This window comes from Sebastes umbrosus, chromosome 21 (genome assembly GCF_015220745.1).
Source record: "Sebastes umbrosus isolate fSebUmb1 chromosome 21, fSebUmb1.pri, whole genome shotgun sequence".
NCBI classification, from domain to species: domain Eukaryota; kingdom Metazoa; phylum Chordata; class Actinopteri; order Perciformes; family Sebastidae; genus Sebastes; species Sebastes umbrosus.
The window spans coordinates 12,113,019-12,137,397 of NC_051289.1; the positions used below are offsets into that span (position 1 = coordinate 12,113,019).

The window sequence follows — 24,379 nt, forward strand, 5'->3', positions numbered from 1 at the left end:
ATACTTTATAGATACGGTGTGTTCATTCAAGAAAATGCCAAGGCCAAAAGCATGGTCTTTTGTTTGGATTTAAAAGAACACAGTGTTCAAGCGAGTCTAAGATCAGCAGGCAAACTGTTCCATTCTTCAAGTGCATAAATACTGAACGCCATCTCACCGGACTTACAAAGTGCTCTGGATGCATAGAGGAGATTTCCACTTTGTGAACGGAGAGATCTGTTGGGGTTATAAACTGACAGCATATCTGAGATGTACTGTAGAGCCAGACCAGCCAGTGCTTTGTAAACCAAAAGGAGGATTTTGAATTGTATTCTGAAAGAAACAGGTAACCACTGAAGGTTTCGGAGGACTGGAGTAATATGGTCTCATCTTTTTGTCCTGGTTAGAATTTGTGCAGCTGATTTAATATGGATTGTTTTGTTTGTAAGACCCATAAACAGAGAATTGCGGTAATCTAGTCTGCTCATAACAAATGCATGCATGAGTTTCTCTGAGTCAGTTGTGAAAGAAAACCTCTGATTCCGGCAGTTTTCTGAGTTGGAAAATGGTAACCATGAACATGTACTTTTTAAGTACCTGTAAATAGACTTTTTAATCATCAAAAGTAAAAGAACATGTATATATCAATATTACTTTTGTGATAATGTGTAAGCTCTAGGGCTGGCAATGTCGGCCACGTTGGTCCAGACTTTAATATCTGCAGAGCATGAAGCTTACTGACATTGGTGAACCCCTAATCTTTCCTCTAGCGCCACCTGCAGGTCAAAGTTTTCACTTATCATGGGAAATATCTCAACATCTACCACTACTTCAATTTGTCCAGTATTTTGGTTATGAACAAAACTTGCAAAACTAATGACATTCGCATCTGCTGTATGTTTTCTTTAGTGTATAATCACCTGAAAATAATATTGTGTTTTCGTTAGCTTAGAATGAGCCATTTATATCTACATATATAGCATGTCCTCTTCACGGAGCCGACCGCCGTGTTCCTACAGTAGCCCTGAACAGACAAACCAAACACTGGCTCTAGAGGCCAGTCGCGTTTTCATGTCAGCCACCGTAGTTCTCCAACACGCTTGGCACACGGAGGAGTTTCAGTTGGTTGCAATCTGCAACCACACCGCTAGATGCTGCCAAATCCTACGCAATGCACCTTTAAGTGCTAATTAGCAAATGTTAGCATGTTAATATGCTAAACTGACATGGTGTACTTCAGCATGTTAGCATTGTCATTGTGTTCGCATGTTGATGTTAGCATTTAGCTGAACCACTGCTGTGCCCAAGTACAGCCTCACAGAGCCACTGTAGACCAAGGAGGTTGGAAAGAGGAGAGGTCAAGCGTCATCAACACGTCATCTTTGGAGTACAACACATGCGAAATTGAGCCAATCGCAACGCACGACTGCAGCTCCGGTTACACTGCGCATGTGTTATACCCCATACCCCAAGACCCATGTCCCAGCCTCTTTAAATCGGCCTTGCTGTAGACTTGCTTTATTATTTTGTAGCTGGACAAGGTGGAGCTAATTTTACCTGTTTTTATATTAGGTAATTTAAACACGGCATTGTGTTTTATAAGCTCATATCATTTTTATATATAAGATCTTAATCATCACAACATGGTAACTAGTAAAGCTGTCAAATAAATAATTGTAGTGGAGCAAATAATAGCATGTAACACGCTCTTAGTCACTTTCCACCAACGTTGAGAACATTGTGAATATCATTTCAACCTTGTGTGGTAATGTAACCTGTAGTATTGAATGGACTGATTGCAGTCTAACATATAAGAGCTGTCTCTTTGTCCTCTGCCTTAGGCCAACATTCAGACTGCCAGAGTTAGCAGACAAGGCACGCACTTCCTGACGCCAGCAGCACCACACACACACACACACACACACACACACACACAGACACACTCCCATCGCCCCCATTGCCCCCTTCATTCTTACCCAAACAACCAAAGACACAACAGTTGCCCTGGGAACAATGTAAACCAACAACAACACGGCAGTATCATCACGGTGCATTGAGAAGAGGAGGTGGATGAGAACATATATGTCAGTGAGCACTAAATCTTTCATTTGAAGTCGAGGCTTGAAAGGGCTGGGCTCACCTCTGAAGGTTTCGCCGGCCCGATGCTGAAAAGAATGTCGCCAGTAAAAGTCTTAACTGCGCCCAATTTGACGCCTGTAAAAGTCTCCGCGGTGCCGATGGATGCATTAATCGAGAGGCAAATTGCTGTGGTACAGTATTACAGTGGTATTACTGGAAGCAATTACCAATAGGCAAGTAGACTTCTGCTAGATTTATGGTATGATCACAGCAGTCATTACGCAGAGCATTGGCCTTATACTGGCCAGCGTACGGATCTCCAGTGTGTGTAAGCGCCTTAGATGACCTGAGCAGATTATCTGCATGGAAAGGAGCTGAATGGATGCTGTATTGTGGCTACTGTAGTCAGACACTAGCAAAAGATGTTAGATAGACACACAAGGATGATATCTGCAGATAGCGTTGTCATCTAGAATGACAGATAAAGGACTTGTGTGAATAGATGCATTGTGTATTATAAGTTAATCCTCCAACAGTGCTGTGTGCAGCTGTATCTACAAGAATAAAAAACAAAGTTACATTACTGTTCTCTTGCTCCTCTCCGCTGCAAAATCAAGATTTAAGAGACAAACAGTCAAGTGAGTTATAGACTTGATGTCATTATGCAGTAATTGGTGTGTAATCAGTAGTCAGTGTGTGCTTGTGTCGAGCTGTGCGTCTGTCTGTGCTGCTGTATCTATGTGTTTATCACAAACAAGCGGGGGAAACAATGAACTCCAAAAGAAATATAGACCTTTAAAGTCAAATTGCTCGTACTGCAGCAACTCATCATCCCTCGAGAACTCGTTTGCATGATTTGTTTCTATTAAATTAAACTCCGTTGCTCCTCTATCATCAACATCTCTCCAGACTCTTCTTGTACAGGCACGTTCCAGTTTGATGGATCACTTAATAATTATTTTAGAAGTGATTAAAATCATCATCTTGAACTGTAGATGGCAGCCTTGATCCTGCTGTTTGGATGTATGTACTGCATAATACATGTTTTAAAAATATCTTCTTAAATCTTAAAGTATAATTCAGCTACATATTTAGCAACAAATTGAAATTCATAATGAAATTTCCAACACACAAGACCGCAAGTCACTTTTCTAACTACAATGCCTGGCATAGTAATGCATCAATACATCAGGCTCTGCTGTGTCTACAGTGACGTCCTAATCTCTGTATTATTTGCGGTTAGAAAGCGAGTTAAAAGGAGGTTTGGAGGTCTGCGATAAGACTTTCCACAGGCCTCAGAGCTGTGATGTTACCCTGCTCATGTGTGTCCCCATCTGATTCTGATCAGGCTTTTTACTGCCGCGCTCGGAGTCGTGGAGCCTAACAGGCGTATTTTTAGGCCAAGAGGGGAGGAGGGCGCTATTGAAAGCCGAGACATAATTATGAAATGTAAGTTGGAATATTGTTTTTATTACAAAGCCAAACAAATGCGTCTCTGCCGCGACTCACATCAAAGATGTCTGTGCGACGACTAACCGCCGAGTGGAGGCTTTGGTGCTTAATGAAAAACAAATGCTGGCTTGTATGTGTGAGGGCAACAGAAGTGTGAGGTCTGCAAGTGTCACTGTGCGTCGCCGGGTTGAGTATGTGCTGCCTTTTTATCTGTATATATGTTGCTCACACATGTGGGTCTCTGGGTGTGAGAGAGTGGAGACTGTACAAGGCATCTATCACTTAAAGACTATTAATTACAGCCCAGTGTTGCTTGGTGGGACGCCGTCACCGCTCATGAAAGAATGGAAAATGTAATTATTTCGCTTTAGATGAGACACGATAAGTCACAGCGCTTGATGAAATGCCTTGGATTCGGTGCGGTGGATGATGAAGTGTGTGCGTGCGTGTCTCCCCGCTCCACGTGTGGGGTAGCCCGTTAGATGATTCCACCCCGTACTTCTGTCAGCGTGCCATCCAGAGAAGGTGTATATTAAGTTATTTGTGAAGCTAATTATGACTTGCGCTCTGTTTTCAGCCCAATGAAGAGCAGCAAAGAGACAGTCAGTCCGTCGCTGTCTAAACAACATTAAATTACATGGAAACTTGGAGAGAGAAGCACACAAACACTTTGTCTGTGCGGCCCTGCTCCGCTCCGTTCTGGCTTCACCGTGAGTGAGTGATTGCGGCACGGAATTCCTCGTCGTTCGGGCCCTTTTGTTGGGATTGCATCGCTCGAATAGTTTCCATTTCTCCCCCTACCCCCTCCCTCCATCTACCCCCCAGTGCAGACCCATTTTTATTTATCTGTCATGTCTCATCGTTAGACAGAGGGGAGCACGCATGGCTGCCCCGGTGCCCAGGGAGTGGAAATGTGACGGGCTGACGAACGGGCGAGTGTGGACAGACGTTTGTTGTGTCTAGACGGAGGCCTGGGAGTCTGTCACGGTCTCAGGGTAAGCCGGTCTCGTGGGAGACGCACTATAAACTTATCATGGTGGTATTGTGGGTTCTATTGTGAACCTGGAGAGTTTGCACTCAGTCATATGTGTTTGACTAAGCAGACACGGAAGAGAAAAGAACACTTAGACAGTAACTCTTCTATGTGAGCATGGGTTTGGAAATCCGCACATGAAAAGACAGCTAGGAGTCGAGATGAAAAGTTTCATTTCAATGACATACATACATTTAAAGCATAGCTGATCTGCTACTCATTGAAATATAGGTTTTATTAAAGGTATAGTATGTAGGATTTGGCGGCATCTAGTGGTGTGGTTGCAGATTGCAACTAACTGAGTACACCTTGACTCACTCCTTCTTTTCCAAGATCGCGGTAATGTGAGCCGCCGAGTACAAAACCGTGGTAACGCCGTTCGCCTCGCTCAGAGGCCATTCTTACCATAAAGGCACCGACATAGTCACACTGCAGAGTCGTGCGAACGTGCACACGGTTCCATTCATACTACTACAGGGTCTGCGTTGGCCTGGTGTTGCATGCACAATTCCTGTTCCCAGCCTTAGTAACACTACTTTAGGAGCAACGGTACCATGGTTTTGCTCTCTGCGGCTCACGTTATCAAAGTTTTACAAGCGTGTTGGAGAACTACGGAGGCCTTTGGGTAACGTAAAAACGTGAAAGGTTGTCGCTAGAGCCAGTGTTTGGTTTGTCTGTTCTGGGTTACTGTAGAAACACGACGGAGAAACATGGCTCCGTGAAGAGGACCTGCTCCCTATGTAGATATGAGGGGCTCATTCTAAGATAACGGAAACACAACAATTCTTAGTTTCAGGTAGATAGATAGATAGATCCCCTGAAACGTTACACACTGTTCCTTTAAATGGTGCACTGTACTCTGAAATATTTCTGTTTCTGTTGGTTTGAGACCACAAAAATCTATTTTTCTCGACTAAATAAGAAACAATTTCTGCGGTCATATTCAGGCCTGAGGCTTCCATTCATCAGTGTGATACAGTGTGAGCATATGCGTCAGAATACTCATGCGCATGTAAAGGCAGTCATTTACAATGCTAACACCCAAACCCCAACACATATTTATCACTTTAGCACTCCATACACAGGCCCTCCACAGAGCGTGGTGTCGACACAGAAATCTGTCACCTCTCCCTCCCCAGTAGAAAGTTCAGAGTTGGATTCAGCCCCATGGCAGGGTGACATGGCTGAGATTCAGACTGCTGTTGCACAGATGAAGGGCTGCGATTACTCTTAAAGCCTGCGCTCCTTGGAGAGACGAGAAGATTTAAACGTATGGATAGTGGGGCAGTAGTATGGGGCACTTCTATTAACTCATCTGTATTAAGAAGCAAGCATACACATGCAAAAAACAGTTAGGCTGACTGGTTACTCATCATTTTCCGTTTGCATCTGTGACTGTTGATATTATCGGGAAATGGTGTCCTCTCATCTGGCCAAATCTGTTGCAAGTGTGGAACAAATGTCGAAATGTTGTGACTCTTTGCTACGTGTTTCAGCCTCTGCTACATTTCATTCAGACAGTATAATCAGTTTTCTGTGTGGGATGCACTACAGACAAAAGCCTTTGTTTATCTCGCTGACCTTTGAGTTTCAGAGATTAGCTTTCACTTCCTTCAGACACTGAGGTCTTTCTCTCCATTATTGTGTCACGTTATATTGACCAGAAGGAAACAAGCCCAAGCGACAAAGCGGGAGTTGAGGTGACAAGCAGCTGTGTACACTGAGGTCATGTTCTCTTTCAGGGTCAGAGCCGCTCGCTGTTGTTTTTTTTTGCTGTTTCATGCACGCTGCAGCCTCGGAAGTGAATGTTTCCAAGTGTCAAGTAATGATTTGTATCACAGGCAGTGACCCGCAGAAAATCTGGCATGCCACATTAGTCAGTCGTCCCAAAAGAAGGGAAATGGTTAGAAGTGGGATTGGACGGAGAGAAAAGAGGAAAAGGTGGAGGCCCAGACGTGAGCAGTTCCCACGACCAGCAAATCGCTGGTGGCTCTCTCTGTCCCCACCCCCTCCAATGCATACCGTGATGAATGGGACATTTAATATTGCCCTGCTTAAGGGTATTACTGCAATGAATCTGTCCTCCTGAAAACACTAAAACAACACTCGTTCTGAGACGGCTTGGACACGATGTGAGTGATGTCAGTGATCAAAATGAAAGAAACTTCCAGACTTTGTTGAAGGTTTTGGATAGACATATTGATTTAGGTCCTTTGCCAATAGTTTTTGATGTTAAATACTGTAATGTAGTCAGAACTACTCTAGTTAAGAGCACAACATTATAACATTTGTCAGTTTGTTGGCATTAAGACTGAATGAACTGTCATTACTTATTGGTCAGAGGTTTTGTTAACTCTCTACATGGGAATCAATCTGCATATTGGTATTAACAGAGTTTTTTGACACTCAAATTTTACTCAAAGCCACAAATGTTGAAGGTGCTAAATTCGATATCCAGAGCACTAATATAGCATCAAACAACTATTTGGAATGTAAAGGAAAGTAGGCTGCCTGGCAACAGTAGTAAACACAGACGTACCGCCAAACATTACATTTGTGTACTGTAATCTTTACTGTCTCTTACCTCCAAGTCAGAATTACTTTCTGTGTCTCGGTGCTTCCCCCTCGGTCGCCACTCTTTCCATGAGACCTTTTTTTTTAGCTTTTACAAAATGATATCTCATATTCTTTCACAGCCTGCAGCAAAAATCCTCTTCTTTCCCCATTGTGTTGCCTATTTAGTTCAAGGAATTTAATGACATGTGACTGTCCCTGTGGTCTCTCAATGAAGAGTTGTAGAGATGTCTGTACAGGCGTTGAGAGGCAACAGAAATGCTCCCAAACCCGTATTTTGCAGCTTTAACCTCATGTTGGTGTTAAAGGAAAAGACGGGATCACCAAAGACAGTAGGATTCATCCTCTGGAAACCATGAACAAAACTTAATGGTAATTCTTTTAATAGTTGTTGAGATATTTGTGGTGGACCGTCCAGAAAGCCACACTGCTATTATGGCTAAAACCACGCAAAAAATAGTGTTAAAACATGTAAGAAATTGCAGACTGTGCATTCAGCTATTCTAATTATTTTTGCTTGTGCATTGTGGTTTGTAAAAAAACTAAACTAAGACTTAATTAACACAAGACTGGTGTCAGGATAGAGTCAGGAATCAGTGGATTAGATGGAAGCAGTGCGTTTAGGTGTCTCGTCAGATTGATTTCCTGACACCCAAAGGAGACAGGTGAGATTTTCTGGCTCTGTGCCACGCTGATGGATGGAAGGAGAGAGTCCTCATGAGCAAGTGTCACCCAATCTAATCCAGGTGATTAGTCATACATTCTCCTCTTTCATGGTGTGAGGCCCATTTCCCCCCCAAACCAGGCACTAGGTAATGTGATCTTTAAGTGAAAAGTATCGGTGTTGGTTTCAAATGACTGACTAGACGGCGCACACATACACACAGAGACAGGCACACTGTACTGTATGTACAAGAGCAGAAAGCAGCGAGAGGTGAGAATATACTGTATGTCCTGAAGGCGACCCCTCTCATTGGCAAAGCTCGTAAATTCTTCTGGTCTGATGTGACAAACGGGACAAATATTGTTATGGTGACCGGTCAAACATGTGTTTAAAAAGCTTGACCACTGAACTTAACAAAGTACATGTCCAGACACTCACTCGCTATTCATTCTCATAACACGGAAAGTACTGCAATATGTTATATCTCTCGAGGATGAATTCAAAACCAAAATGGTCTGGCTGATTCAGACCATCCTCTTTGATCCTCGGTCGTATTTAACGAACCGTTGACTTTGTATTATTCCACTTCACTGCTGTTCTTTCGTGAGTCTTGTTATGGCCGTGATTTATGCTTTCTTTCCCTATCATGCTAGTGCAGTGTCTATTAAAAAAATCTGTGTCCTGACGCTGAACATTTCATACTGCGATGTGATGGCGGATGATCCTGTTTAGACTTGCATCACGTCCAAACTTCAAACTTTTAATTGGTCCGTGTGGAGAGCACTTAATCACATAGGGAACAGCTGTGTTTTGAGATAAAGCAGATATCTCAGAAAATAGTTGAAAGGCAGAGAAAAGGAAAGTTTATTTAACATGAAAAAAAAAAGTGAAAAGGACATCTGCACCTGTTATCTGTATGTATGTAAACACATGTTCACATATAACTGTTACGGCTGCAGACAAACAGACAGACTGAGAGCTTAGGATGAACAATGCTGGCGTCTGATACATATGGACTTCTTTAGAGCATCTATGTGTGTGTCCTCAGAGAGCATTTGCTCTGGAGGACACAGGGATAGATCAGACGAAACCCAACTTTCCAGCTCTCCATCTCCCTCTTACCGCTCATTCTTCACCACTGACTTCATTGTTCTTTGTCCCCTTTCGCCCTCTGCGTTTTAACGCACCCTTCCTGTTTCTGTGCCGCCATGATGCGGTGCTGTCATCGACTGTTCCACATCACTCCTCAAAGAGTTTTGTGTTGATGATGCAAGTTGTTTTTTTTTGTTGTTGTTGTGGACGTATGTGTGTGCAAAGCGTGTGAGGGAGCGCAGCAGCAGGATGTTTTTGACTGTTATGTGCTCGCTTTGCTCATTTTGGCCCTGAGCAGACTGTCATCACCGGGCATCATATTGACAAAAGCGAGACACAAGTATGATTAACGACCGTCCTTTTCGCTCTTGTTTTCTCTCCCTCTTCCTCCATCCCTCCTCTTTGGCTTCCTCCCCCCTCAGAGGACCTAGATGACCTGAGGATGGAGGGTGTAACGGGCTTGGCTCCATCCGGCAGCAAGTTCAGCCAGGGACGCAGCTCCTATCAGCCTGAACCGCAGGCCAAAGTTACACTCAACATCTGCTCTAGGTGTGCCAGGTAAATGTTTCCACCTTCTCTTATCTAGTGCTTTTTTTAAAATAGCATTACGATTTAGAAAGGAATCATTTTATTTGCTTTCTTGCCAGGAGTTAGATGAACAGATGGATACCACTCACATGTCTGTCCGGTAAATATACCAGCAGCCGGTTGGCTCAGCTAATCATACCGGATAAATATGAGAATGGTGTCAATCTTCGCATCTAACTCTTGGCAAATAAGTGAGTTTCCAACAATGTCAAACTATCGCTCTAAGGCTTTAAATTATATGAATTCAAATACTTTTTAGTTACAGTAAGTTTGTTGTTATTAAGGCGAGACACCATCGTTGTTCATGCACTGATCAATTTAAAGATTTGGGCCTTTTTGCTTCCTTAACAAGTCTTCTTTCAGACTAGTGGAAAGAAAACATCCAAAATACACATTTAGGTATTTATTTTACTACTTTGTCGATTTGCTTTATTTATCAGAAAGCTTGTAATACAAAAAGGTGAAGTTTCATTGTGGTATCTATTAGTTAAATCTTTTACCCTATTCACCTGTACTGTCATCAAAATGTAGTGAATTTTACAATACATATCTTTAAAGGCCGTTTTCTGAAAAATTTGTTTTTTCCCATACTCTGAGCCAGAAACCTCCACTTCAGCAGCACTAACATGCACCAAACTTATTCTATATTCTGAAGGTTTTTACTGAGGGTTTTTACATATATCATTCATAGCCCTATTTATAGAGCATTTCATTCCTAAAAACATGGCAAAATTGATTTTTCTTCATGGCTGTTGACAGTGTTTTTTGATTTAAAGAGTGGTAACTCATTGACTCTAATATGTCAACAAAATGAAACAAGAATTTTGAACCTGGCTTTTTAAATTTATGCAAATCAGTGCATATTTACTAAGATAATTCCTCATTTGCATATTTAAACATAATATTTCAGAAAACTTGTAATTCAAAAGATAATTGCTGTGTAAATAATCAACTGGGGAAGTTTCATGGTGATATCTATTAATTAAAATGTGTACCCTATTCACCTGTAGTGTCTCCCCTTAATGTAATAGATTATTTTCTTTCCATCATCCTAACTTGTTCTAGCCCCGGGTCATGACACCTCCTGGTGCCCTACCCTCAACTTCTCCACCCACTCTCTTTGCATCTGTATCAGAGGCAGCATACCTCCACATTCAGAACGGAGCATAATATCACATCTGAAGTGCATATCGGTGTTGCTTGTTTTCACAAATCAGCCCGAGAACTGATAATCGTCTCACCTTTTCTCTCTTTATCACAGTTTTTCCTCTTCTGACACATTTCCTGTTCCCCCTGATCCACTGTGTCAGCGTCATGCTCACATTTCTGAGTGTTGGGTGTGATATCGCAGGCAGGTGTGGGCAGGACTCTTCCTTGATTCCAGTCGGAGATAAATGGGTATCTGTTCGATGAGACGCCAGGCACACATCTGCCTGCGTTGCTTCCTCTGTTTGGGGTTTGGAATTTGTTTGTTTCCTACTCTCCTTTCATTCACGCTGCTTATCTGTTTCGCTCCACACACAGGCTGCGGGATGTTGTCAGAGGTTGAATGGTATCAGTTGGATTTTTTTTTTTGCTGGCAGTTTATTGACTGGGTGTTTTTAAGCAAATAGCTTATATCTTTGGCTTATCATTGAGTCCCCGGGTCAGATCAGCGGCGGAGCAAAGCAGCATCTGTATCTGGACTCGTTCTTGGCTCATGCACTCACTTTTTTCGTGACTGAAATGTCAGACATCTGTTCTCCTTCTCTGTCTTCCTCTCTCCTTCTGGTTCAGTCCAAATTCTTGCTTCGTCCTCTATAACCTGACCACAAAATCCTCCCCAAGCTTTATTGGCGTAGGAGTCGTGGTCTCTCATAGTCATATTTGGTGAGTGTAAGGGCCATAAACAGATCGCTAAGCTGGAAAAGTGTTGCACGCATGGTATGCCTTTTGTGCTATTCTGGAGACGCACGGAATGCAGGAGTGAAATCAGGAGTATCGCAAATATTCATGGATCCACGCGTAAAACATGTGTGTGCACGTCCTTGCACGCACACACACAGATAGTGAGCAGAGAGTGGAGGCAGAGGTCAGGGAGCAGTAAAGAGAGGGACAGTCCTAACAGAGACTGTATGCTGTGTGCATTAGCACTCCGCCTTGATGGCATTACCAGAAACACCTTTCAAACATGGCTCAATATGGGGCCAACCTTTAAACTGACTCCTCAGAACATGTGGCACAGTTAGTGCCCTTGTGTTTCACACATGGAGACAGTACCACTGTACAGATGTGACATTGCTCAAGATTTAAAGTTATTTTTTACAGTTGTTTTGTTACAAAATTGAGGCTGGAGAAGATTGAGTGGAAACTTTCTGATATTATATAACTCTCACAAAGGTAGCAGAGGGTTGCTTGGCCCTGTATGGATCTGTGAACACTGATTCAAGCTGGACAAGCATTCCTCACATACCCGTCGCCCCTCAGGAAAACATTAGAATTCAGCTCTTATGGGTCAGTGAGGTTCTGTGCATTACACTTCTGTTCGAAAGCGTGTACACTGTATTCTCTCCCTCTAGTTGTCTAAGCGGTCAAACGAGACTGTGCCACTTGGATTTACCATGTACTGTACCACCCGAAGCCAAGGAGAGGTGACGCCTGCTTTCACACCCACAGCGTGAAGGCGACAACTCGGTTCCTCCCCAGCGAGCATTTATTAATTTCCAACAGCGCTCCTGTATGTTAGTGTGTTCAATATCCACCTGTAATGTTATACTGCAGGCCAAGTACACTAACTAACTACACAATAACATCATACAGACAAAAAATATATTGTAATATGTGTATATGTGTATACAAATATTGTCCAGAAACCCTCACAGGTACTGCATTTAGCATAAAAAGATATCATAACAGGGCATACTCAGCTGCAGTGTGTCAGTGTGCTGACTTGACTACGACTTGCCCCAAACTGCATGTGATTATCATAAAGTGGGCATGTCTGTAAAGGGGAGACTCGTGGGTACTCATAAAACCCATTTTCATTCACCTATCTTGAGGTCAGAGGTCAAGGGACCACTTTGAAAATGGCCATGCCAATTTTTCCTCGCCAAAGAGCGTAAGTTCTGAGCGTTATTTAGCCTCCTTCATGAGAAGCCATCATGATTGGTATCAATGGATTCCTCAGGTTTTGTAGTTTCATATGATGCCAGTATCTTCACTCCAGCTTTAAAACTGAGTCCGCTACAACCTAAAAATCACAAGTTGCGTTAATGCATTAAAGAAATCAGTGGCGTTAAAACGAATTTGTGTTAACGTGTTATTATCGCGTTAACTTTGACAGCCTTAGTGTATATTTATTGCATAATGACATAATCACTTTTCTTTTTGAGCTCGCTAACCCCAAGCTGAAATGTTTCCCAGCCTTTAGACACCATTCTCCTCTGCTTCGTCCATGCCACCAAATAGTCCAGTCAGCCTGTGTGGCAGGTCAGGAAACACGCCACTTCCTCTGGTCTCTCTACTGGTCGGTTGAAGTGTAAAGCGCCGTGTGGCTTGTGTGTTGTGGGCATGTCTCTGTCCCCTCGGGACTCCAGCTGTGGTCACACCAGCGTTTCATCCACCTCCTTCATGCACCCGATCAGTTCTTTTAATGGCTATGTGCTCCTGCCACAAAACCTCCCGTGTGTGCAAACGCATCCCAGATCCTGCGCACAGTCCGGAGCAGTTGGCGGTGCGGTCCAAGGAAATGGATAGATCTCCACAAACCTCTTTTGGGCTTGTAGTTCTCATTAAATTAATTGCTTTCATATCAGGAATGCACTGAGGGGAATGGTAGTCAGGACTTGCGGCTATGAGCTGCTTTTGTTCAGAGAATGGGAATGTCTTCTGATAGTCATCTCGGGTACTCTTTAATGGTCTTATAAAGGCCATTAAAGAGAGGGAGAGACAAGACGGAGGATGTATAAAGAAGGAAAGAAATATAATACACTTTAAAAATCTCTGTTCTGCTTTTACCCTCATCGTAGAGGTAGAAACCAAGAGGCCCTGTGGCTGTGAGGGAATGCAGCCGCGCCATAAAAGCGCATGGATTGCTTTCCTTTGTCTTCAGCTAATGGTTGCGCCGATGACATGGAAATAGCATGCAACGAAAGCATTTGGAGCTAAAGCAATTACAGTTAACATGGTATGATTTATAGTCGTTAGAAATATGCTTTAGAAAAATAAGAGTTTAATTCCATGCGGATGTTAGAGTGTGTGAGTCGAGTATAAAAGCAGTGAAAAGCCACGTGTAGCATGTTTATCTTCCTGCTGAGAAGGTATTTCAATCACTGTTTGTCTTTCACCCACAGTATACTTTCCTATCTGAGGGAAACTTAAATCTTTTAGTACCTTAAAGAGACAGCCAAATCTCCCAGACCCGCTTCCATTTCAGTCCAAACAGATATCTTTGGGGGGAAAAAAGCTATAGGGGCTTGGAACGCATCATGATAAAGAACAGTAACTGAATGATTTAAGACGAAACAGAAGCTATGCGCCAGTTTTTGCTTCGTCTGTAAGCAGAGTGAAGTTCTGAAACAAGTGAGCCGTGTACAATTTAATCCATGCACCACCATCTGTGAATGCATTACTTTGGTTTCATGTCAGCATTCTGCGCTAAAGATTATTTCATTTTGATTTCCAGCAGGATGAGAAGCTGCGATGAAGAGATACTGTAGGATTTGTGCCCCCAAACTGAACTCCATGATCTTCTTTTCATCCCAGGTTTTTGCAGATCATAAACTCACTAAACACTTCCTCTTTGACTCGCTTGTCTTTTCCTTATCTGACATTCAGTTTCCAAACATGCGTTGCAGTGTTGTGGCTGAAGAATGCTGATTTCAGAGCTGATTTAAACACACCTGACTGCCGATGTGTACAGCAGTGTATAATGTGTTACGTGTTGTCTCTAGGTTGCAGGGGGACAGTCTATCAGACGGCAGATCTGAAGAAGAGCACAGGCCTCACATATCTGAACAAGCTGTACCGGACATCTCCTGTAAGTTGCACAACACAGTTCAAATTCAAAGTTATTTTTTTTTACATTTTTGTGGTCTCACGCTCTGCTCTGTCCTTTCTTTTCTTTTTTTTTTTCCTGTTTGTGTGTGTGTGCTGTCTGGAGCAGCTCCATTGCCCGGGGTGGACACAGTGGCGGGACGGTTGAAGGAATGCGAGGCCTTGTCTCAAGTGTCAGGCTCTGTAAGTGTCCTCCCTACATCCATCACCAAACAATTAAGATCACTTTACAGCCATCAATTACCACGTCGCTCTCTCCTCCACAGCCTCTATTGTCCGAGGACGAGCGAGAAACCACCTCGAGCCTCTTGTTAATAGGACAAAACTGATCCATCTTTATGCAAGCATTTCAGCTTACACAACAGTTGATAGTGCTGAATAAGTAATAGAAATATCCCTATATCACTTTGCTTCACTCTCAGGGCGATTGTGTGCGATCTAAATGAAAAGAATATCTAGTGACACGGCGACAATCGAGGCTGATTTAGAAGGTTTATACAATAGGCCTAAATTTTATGGGTTACAGGAGTGCACGCAGTTTTGTTCAATAGCAGGCTTGCGTGATAACCTCACATGCTTCAGGGAAGAAACCTATAGAGGCCTAATGTGGTACACGCCAGACTCAGACACAGGCAGACACTCACATGCTGTTAATAAAGCGGTCAGCTAAGACGCCAGTACCTTTTTGTATAATTACCGCCGCCAAAAAAGCTGATACCTTTTTTTATAATTGCCCAATCTAAGTGTTAGACAAGGCTTTTTTACGGCATGTTTTAAAGAAAGAAAGGGGTTTGGAGCCGAGGCATTGCTCCCGTGTGTGGAGCAGATGCAGAGAGGCTCCAGACTAACTGGGAGCAGACTTCTCAGAGACTGAAGGACCTGTTGAATCAAAGCTTGCAGTCGGAAGTCTGACGGATTGGGCCAAATAGCCAGAAAGTAGAGAAACTGTGCACCTTCTAAGTTAGAAGGTGCACAGTTTCACAGAAAATTAGTAGAAGATGGCAGTTTGATGTTAGAAGTTCTAACATCAAACTGCCATCTTCTACTAATTTTCTAATTAAAGTGAAAAGCTAAGGCTTGACCAGATGATAGATGATGTCAGTTTTATCACCGCGACACGTCTAACTCAGAGATTTAAGCTGATTAATTCAGCTTCCAGCTAAATCTGACATCCTTTTTACCGCTGACCTTCACATCCACATTGAGCCAATATTTTGTAGCTGCTTATATTAAGGGACCAAACACACTACATCTCCACAGGTTAAGCCCTGTCTGGCACGCTTAAGAATAAGGAACTAATGTGTCCCATATGGAAACTGCAAGTGCAAACGTCTCCTGTCATCTACTGTAGCTAATGTGGCTGTTTTGTGTTTAATTGCTTTAATGTTTGGCTGTCTTTGAAAGGCAAATGCAATTTGTAATAGCTTGTTAGTTTAACTGGCCCTTCAGGGGCTTGTGGGCCACAATCACTAAACGGTATGGGAAAAAATGTGATGCTTTTATGAGCTTATTTGGAAACAACACAAAGGTTGAAGCCATACGGCATGAGAAATAACTCGGCCTCTGTAGCTGATTGTGTTTCCTTTTTTAAAATCAACTTATTATTTAATATATCTTATGCATGCTGCATTACCTGTTTAGCTACATAATATATTTGTCCCTTGCATTGGTATAAAAGTGTCCAATTGTTTCTTAACATGTTGCACAGGTTATTAGTGTTAAAGAAAGGACGCATGCAACTTTCTCTCAGTCTGAAATTCTGAAGTCATTTTTAATTCTTAGCACATTTCATCATGCATGGCTGTCGTTAAATAATGAAGTATGCCTTGCATTGTACATTGCCCTGGTTTGGGCAGTAAAAGGTTGGTGATGTTGGAAAGTAAACACTGTTAATGGTTATCATTATTAGTCCGACGGGCCCCCTGCCTCTGCCAGCTCCTTTAGGTGATAATTGCCTCATAAAGACAAATACTTTCCTAAAGCAATCGCCAGAGCAAATTCTCCTTCTATAGTTTCCTTTGTAAGTGTTAAGTGATACGTTTTAATCAAATTTAGCTCAGTGCGGAGTTGTATGGGTGTTACCATCATAAAATCTGCCGGGGGAAACTGTTCATTTGTACGGTAGAAATAAGATAATTAGTGTGATGCAATGCCACGTGTATGATATAAGGCAGAGCCATTGTGATGGTTTATTTTTGTTTCCAGGGGAGTTTTGGCAGAGTTTCAGCCGATGCACTGTATGGCTTTTTATATTTGGCACCAGTCTGCTCCCCACACCTCCACAGTTATGCATGCATGGTTATCATCTGTGCAGATCTCTGTGATTTTAGAGCAGAGCTCTAGTGCAGTTGTATTCCTCCAAAGGTTTGTTTAGGATTTATAAATTATGCATGCTATGCCCTAAATTATTGTTAGAATAAAACAAGTGCTTTTCAATATGAAATTTCCTTTATTTACTTATTACCTTAAGACAGTAGAGTTGTGTTGGAATTCTTATCACCTGCAATTGCAACAATTATATCATTTAATTTCAACATAAAAGAAGTTGTAGGGGTTGGTACCACGGATGTATAAAGAGAATTGGATACAGCGTTGGTGGCAGGCTGCGTTCATTCCTATGAGAGTTGCTCAGTGGAACACAAAGCCAAAATGGCTCAACTGCCGTAATGAGTAATAAAGTACGTGGATCATCCGGCAATCTTCCGCATCCATTAATCCCATAGAGCGGGCGCAGTGGCGTTTCCTTTAACTCTGCCTCCTAGCCCTCGCTCCCGCCGCGGTCTGGGTCTCATTCACATGAACTGGAGCAGGAAAATATCTCTGAATAAGGGCTATTCATGCGTTCGTACTGGGAAGTTGATATACCACAAAAAAATTATCCACTGAGTTACAGACGTCTCTTTCCCAATGTAAGTCTATAGGAGAAAGTCTTTTTGGGCCCAATGGCATCACATGACGGACACGGACGTTGTAGTACCACCGTTTAGCCACTATGAAAATTCGCTTCGAAGCCCGGCGCTCTTCCTGGGGGCTTGGGGGCTGGTTGCGAAAACATCCAAAAACTCAGGTGAGACTCTCTGCCAGATGACCTACCCTAACCTTAACCATCTCGCGAGAGTTTCTTCACCTTCTCGACACGACCGACATGTATCTAAACCTAAACAGTAGTCTTCCTTCACTGAGCGGGCTAAAGAAATGTCATAACTAAAAGCTAGTACTGTACTGTGCTAGTATTTGTTTTGAGCGTTCTGCTAAATATGAGGGCTGTGGATTGGTAAGAATTTGTTGGCACAATACGTAACATGATACAAAGGTAACAATTCAATATATTGTGATATATTGTGACACTGTAAGCAAGGAGACATATAGCAATTTTTAAAATCAAATTTTAGATAAACTGTCATTGTATAAAGGAAGTAAAAAAAAGTTTACTTTTTAATGCAATCAAAACAGTGGGTATACAATATTTTCGATATTTTCTTACACCCCTACACTAAATATAGTGACTAGTTTGAAGGCTTTTGGTTGTTGATGCATATCTCATGTTTATCTTCAAGATTATTACTCCAATCCTGCTCTAATTCTCATTATGAGTTCCTGCAAAGAGTCCTCTCATTTGCCCTTGACTAGTTTTCACCCATTTGCACTCCTCTTGGCACAACACTTCATTTTCTTTCTTGGCTGTTATTCCACGACTGAAGGAAAGACAGTACGTCACATAACCTGTCTTTGTAATGCTTGAATAAAAGTCTAACTGTGTTATTGTCAATATCCTGTTTGCTCTTGGCTGTGCTAACTCAGTGGTTGGGCCAGTGAGCCTGCGAGCCCTGTATACAGTCCATAAAGCCATTAGGTGATTTGTGATGTGAGCCAAAACAACAGGAACTCATTAAAAGTTGAGTGTTACTCCTCATATCCCATATCCTCCCATGGCTATGCAGGCTAGAAGGGGCTACAGCAGCAGAACCAGTTATATGGAAAACATACACCATCTCTTGTATCTCACAGTTAAGTTTAGAGGAAAGATTTGTACTTCTGTTTATCAACAGTTTAGTACTGTATGAACTGTACATAATGCCTTACATTTGAACATGTTTTAAACAAGAATATGACTGTGGCCTATGCCCATGTGCTGTTGAGATATGATCTCTCCCTGCATGTTTGAAAGGTTCAGTATAATGAAAACCTGTGTTGTTTTGGTTAGAATATAAACAACCCAGTGTTATAATACTCAATGTTCTCTATCTCGCACACGTGCAGATCAAATCCTTATGCTGACAAGCTCCCATCTGCCAGGACTTTGTCCTCTTCACTCAGACATCAACTCATCCCACACCTGAATTGATAAAAGCAGTGCTGGGCTACATCGTGGAGCGTAAACTGAGCTCATGAGATATAGTCTCAGTCTGTCTTTGCAAAGCTAAACTGGCAGTCATCCAGAATTCCTAGAAAAGTGCAGTTACATTTATATGTCTCATTCTGTTTCTATCTTCTTCATTGCTAGAGAAGGTGCTTTAGTAGTGATGAGTCATACTACCGAAAGGAAAAGCTTAGTCTTTTAAGAGGTAAAAGCTATTAGTAAGATGGCTGCTGCTACGGAATAGGGACCGAAAATACACTGGTCCTCATTCACCAACTGTTCTTCTAATATTCATGTCTCTGCGAGGTTTGGTGTGATATTGGGTTGGTTAATTGGGAACCGTGCCATTCAATAGTTAGTGATTGATCATGCTATTTATAGACCTAAAGTAGGCCTATTTCGGCACCCAAGCGCTACTCGCACAAAAGCATATTTACTGCTGCTTCAAGATGTTGCACATCGTGCCCTGAGGAGGGAACGCATCTTCCAGGACCATGCAGATCTATTAGCAGAGAGTGACGAGTACCACTTGGGACGCTTTAGGCTATCAAGAGCTGTCCTCATGGAGCTTTGCAATAGTTATGAGCCTGCAATTTACGAGGACTATGGGATTCATTATTATACGAGCACAGGTGCGAACAATTCTGCGGTTTGAGAGCACGTCATGAATCTCACGTAGACTTTTCTTGGGACCTTTCTCAAGAACAAATTTTAGAAAAAACGTAGGAAGATATTGGTGAATGACCATATAGAGACAGACCTGATGGGCCTAAAAAATCAGAAATGAATGCTGCTCACCTAGTGTTTCTATATATTGTTGTATATATGCTCTAGTGTGTGTTGTTGTGTATGTATTAGTCCCATGCTACTCTGTCTGACCACAACAAGAGAGTCCATCAATTGCACTGTTGCAAAGCCAGCAGTGGGCCCACACCATGTTTGAGGTCTGCGACTGCATGCACACATCCCAAACAGCTCTTGTTGTGCGGAGGGCCATGTTGAACCAAACCCCAGATTGTGGTGATTATTACTGCTGACCACACACGTATAGCTGCACACATGCAGGCTATAAAATATTTAACTCCAGACTCCATCCTCTCTCCCTTTCTGTCTTGTTTGCTCTCAACATGGAATCAATTTTGCAAGAAACAAGATCCTTGTTTGTTAGTTGGGCAGAAGCATCACCAGAGGGTTTTTCCCCTTTTCTCTTTTAGGTCTTTTAGTTTTGTCATACTGGGAGGGAGATTATACAACTGGGGTTTTGCGCCACTGACAATAATATACTCATAAGTCATTGCAAAATCACAGTCGCTCTTTATTTTGGAGATGAAAAGGCATTCCTTCTCATCTCTTTGTCCGTGTAGATTAAAGCATCCAATCTAAGCATCCAAACAAAGGAGGAAAAAACGTTTGACTCATTTGCGCTCATGTCATAGTTGCTGATAAGTACAATAGTACAAAGTATGGTGAAGGGAAATCGCTTTTCATCACGTCATTGTGTCTCCTTAGCGTGCAATCAAGTCCGATTTTGTTTTGTTTTTTGGGTCTTTTTGCCCCTATGTACTGTGTAGAGCCTTGCTGATTTGTACATGATTTTTTAATATGGTGCGTTGTACATGTTGACGTCTTCCAGGTGATTTTGTAAATATGTATGCCTTCACCAAACTTGATGTAACAACAGTCATAATCTGATTGTAATGTCTGTTTATTTATTGATGTTATCTAGGGAGGTGTATTGCTTGCAGACTCAGTATATCCTGTTTGTTTGCTCGTCCATGGGACTGTACAGTACCACCAGCCTTCTCCAGGATATATGGTCCTGATTACAGTAAAGTCTTTCCTGTAGTGGACAGAGGAGCTTGAGGGCAGGAGAAATCCTAAATGTTAAACAGTGGACATTGCTGATAAGAGTAAATCTCCATATGCCACCTGGTCTCATGAAGCAAGACTGGGCTTTCTTAAAGGTACAGTGTGTAGGATTTGGCGGCATCTAGTGGTGTGGTTGCAGATTGTAAACGACTGAGTATCCTTCCGCTCACTCCTCCCTTTCCAAGACTGCGGTAACGTGAGCCACCGAGTGCAAAACCGTGGTTACGCCGTTCGCTTCACTCAGAGTCAATTCTTACTATAATAACACTACTTTAGGAGTAACGGAAGTCAGACGGCGGCTGGCGGTCAAACAGTTTTGCACTCTGTGGCGTGCAAAACTGCTCACGTTACCGCAGTTTCACAAGCTGTTGGAGATCTATGGTTGCCTTCACATAGAGCCAGTGTTTGGTTTGTCCGTTCTGTGCTACTGTAGAAACATGGCGGAGCAACATGGCGGACTCCGTAAAGAGTACCCGCTCCCATGGATGTAGAAAGAGAAACTGGATACAGCGTTTGAGACGGGGCCCCGTTCATTCCTATGAGAGTTTCTCAGTGGCGCATGAAGCAAAAAAAACTTGACTTCCCAGTATAAAATCACCCGGATCATCCGGCCATCTTCCGCATCCACTGGACCCATAGAGCAGGCGCAGTAGCGTTTCCTTTAACCCCAACCTCCCAGCCCGCTGTCCAGCCGCATTCTGGGGCTCATTCACATGAATGGAGGAAGGGAAATAACTCTGGATTCGGCTATTAGTGCCTTATACAACTTTTAGGACCTAATGATTTAAATAAGGGCTATTCAAGTGTTCGTACTGGGAAGTTGATTTACCTAAAAAAAAAGAGTATTTGCTGATTTACAGATGTCTCTTTCCCAATGTAAGTCTATGGGAAAAAGCATGTTTGTGCCCAATGGCATCACGTGACGCACCCGTTAGTTGTAATTCCACCGTTTGGCAATCAAAGCCCGGTGCACTTCCTGGGGGCTCCCTATGTATTTATGAAGGGCTCATTCTAAGCTAACGAAAACACTAATGAAAACATAGTTAATGAATATTATATTTCTGCTAATAGATCCCCCTGAAATGTTACACAATGGCCCTTTAAGGCACCACGATAACATTTTTGCCCAGTGGACCTTTTAAAAGAACCAAGGTGAAACCTTGACTTGGAGCTACACAAGAATTATAGCTGTAACATCTTATAATATAACGACGTACAGCATAATAACGATTCTGAAAATGCACTCGGGGAACTTAAACTAGGGAACTGTTGGTGGCCTTGTTTGCCAGAGCTGAGAAGACCCAGAGAGAGAGACGGACAAGATGATGTCATGCTGTTGGATTCGGGGGGATACCACCAGAGAGAGAGACATAAAGTTGGGGAGGGGATTCAGTTGTAATGTTCAACCCGCCGTGCTTCTTTATGAGGGCTGTAATTAAGGATTGGCTTGTGGTGTTGTGGTTCTGCTGCCACAGAACGCCTCATGTATCTGACAGTCGCAGAGATCAATGCCACGGACCCTGGGAATCATGTTCTGTCATTTATCAGAGGATAGCGACTTTACTTGTTTTTCACCCTACCTCCTCTTTGGAAACAGACTTTTAAGTCCACTTTGAATCCTGAAAATCATAAAATGAGTAGCCTGCTATATCCCAGGTTTGTCTTTAAACGCTGTTGGATGGCTGCACTGTATGTATATCACCAGATCTCCCAGAGCCTTACGCTGTGTCAGCACTTTGTCAAGTCAACTCTGTCTCTCATTAAGTGCTTAGCACATCAAATGATGTAAGCGCTGGCACCGGCCGTATCATAACTTAGTTACGTCTAGTGTAAACCAAACTTTACAGGAGGAGGAATTATGGCTGACAGATTTTATTTCTCACCTGTGCTTGAAGCTCATGTGCACTTGGTCCATCGGCTTAACAGATCATCTGGCCACTTGTGTCTCATCAAAGGAATAAATAGGAGGATTAGGCTTGCTGCCATTACAGCACTTGGCAACCTGAGTCAAACAGGTCCCTTTCCAAATCATACACTTGGCTAGGAAGGCCAAAGTAGCCCCTATAAGTGATCCAATCTGGCTTTTTTAGAATTTATTTTCTTTCATATGCTTTGGAATATGAACATCTTTATTTATTTTTTTTATGTACGCTCTAAGAGCACCATCCAAAATAGCTGATTTATTGTTCCTTAACTGCTGGTGCAAGATTTGCTGCCGTCAGGCTGTTTGCCAACAGACTGGTGTGCATACAAGCTCCTATAGATTTACTGATAGTTATACAAAAATGTCCTGAACCACTACTGACAGTCTAGCGTCCCGTATTCACTAAACAGAGTGCACTGCATGCTCTCTGCGCTTTCATCTACACTTGCTGTGGTTTCTTGTGTTTTTCTAAAGCCCATAAAATAATAATTGGCCCCTTTTTTTCCAGCAGATATGGCTCAGATATTTCCAGCAATAGCTGAAAATTATATAAAGAGTTAATTGAAGGGTCTTTCTTCTAATGTGACTTTCTCTCTTTTCTGTTCTCCTCGCTAACTAGCGTCATGCTGTCTGGGAGGCTGATCTGAAGGCTGTGAGAGGTGGGAGCTCTGTCGGGCAGACGGGCCTGCTACTGGGTGACTCCCTCTTTTCTAAAGAGCTGGAGAACATGGGCAAACAGCTCGCTGGTAGGCACTTCTGTGTGGTGGGCATGTATGTGTGCATATATAAGTTTGTCTGTGGATTTATTAGTGGCTTTAATGACGAAAGTCACATCAAATACTTTCTTTGGAATACAACACTTAGTCTAGACTGTGTAAACATTCACACACACACGCACACTTTGAACTACAGAGACTTATGAATTAGAAAGGGGTTTAGAGCGCTCTTATGAGGTGTGGGAGGGGGAGAGTCCAGCTAAAGAATGCGCTGCTTTTGGCCAAAGGATTTTCTCGGTTAATTAAAAACTGATCTTCCTGCGAAAATGTGTCAAAACTAAATAGAAAAAAACTAATTAAAATAATTCTTGCATGCCATGAATGTATCTCAGCTCCAGCTCTGACAGGTTCAGTCAATAGCTCCAGCTCTGCTGAGTCATTTGGAAGCGATCGAAGCTGAACTGCGCCGGAGACTGATTTGCTCTGACAAAATGGAATTTGCGTGGCATTTTGGAAATCATTACTAATGTAGTTCGAGGCTCATTTTTTGACACATGTGACGTCTGGGTGACTCAGAGGCTGCTTTTGTTGTCATGATGATCAAGTGTGTATCCACTTATGAATCAGATGAAAGCCTGCAGAGGAGGCCAGAGGGAATGTCGCCATTTACCATCATGTGTCGCCCACTTGTTTGTTTATGCATGTCCTCCCACTCTGTTTGACAGCGTCGCTGTGTGTAAAGACCTCGTACGCGCCTTCACATACCACACTTATTTGAAGCACATTGGTCCTACTTAGTAAACCTATAACTGTCACCCCGACAGTGGTCGCAGCTGCTCCCATCTTCTCAGCTCATCCGCACATCGCTGAATACACTGGTTCCCTCCGCGCCTACGGAACAACAAAACAGCACGCTGGTGCTTAGAAGGCTCTAAAAGAGGACTATTTGTGTTAACAACACACTCAGTTTTGCCCCCAGGTCCTCAGATGGCATTAATTTCTAGTTGTTTTACAC

General features: G+C 42.7%; 1 protein-coding gene across 3 annotated transcripts in view; it reads left to right on the top strand.

Annotated features, from left to right (window-relative positions):
- Positions 1 to 24,379, top strand: part of c21h8orf34 (chromosome 21 C8orf34 homolog) — a 71,397-nt gene that overhangs the window by 33,355 nt on the left and 13,663 nt on the right. For 2 of the 3 annotated variants that reach the window (XM_037756852.1, XM_037756850.1), the window contains exons 8-11: positions 9,296 to 9,431; positions 14,393 to 14,478; positions 14,605 to 14,678; positions 23,268 to 23,394. In XM_037756852.1, coding sequence (XP_037612780.1) covers positions 9,296 to 9,431; positions 14,393 to 14,478; positions 14,605 to 14,678; positions 23,268 to 23,394 — 423 coding nt within the window. The remainder of the gene's footprint in view (positions 1 to 9,295; positions 9,432 to 14,392; positions 14,479 to 14,604; positions 14,679 to 23,267; positions 23,395 to 24,379) is intronic. The other variant, XM_037756851.1, reaches the window with a different exon arrangement.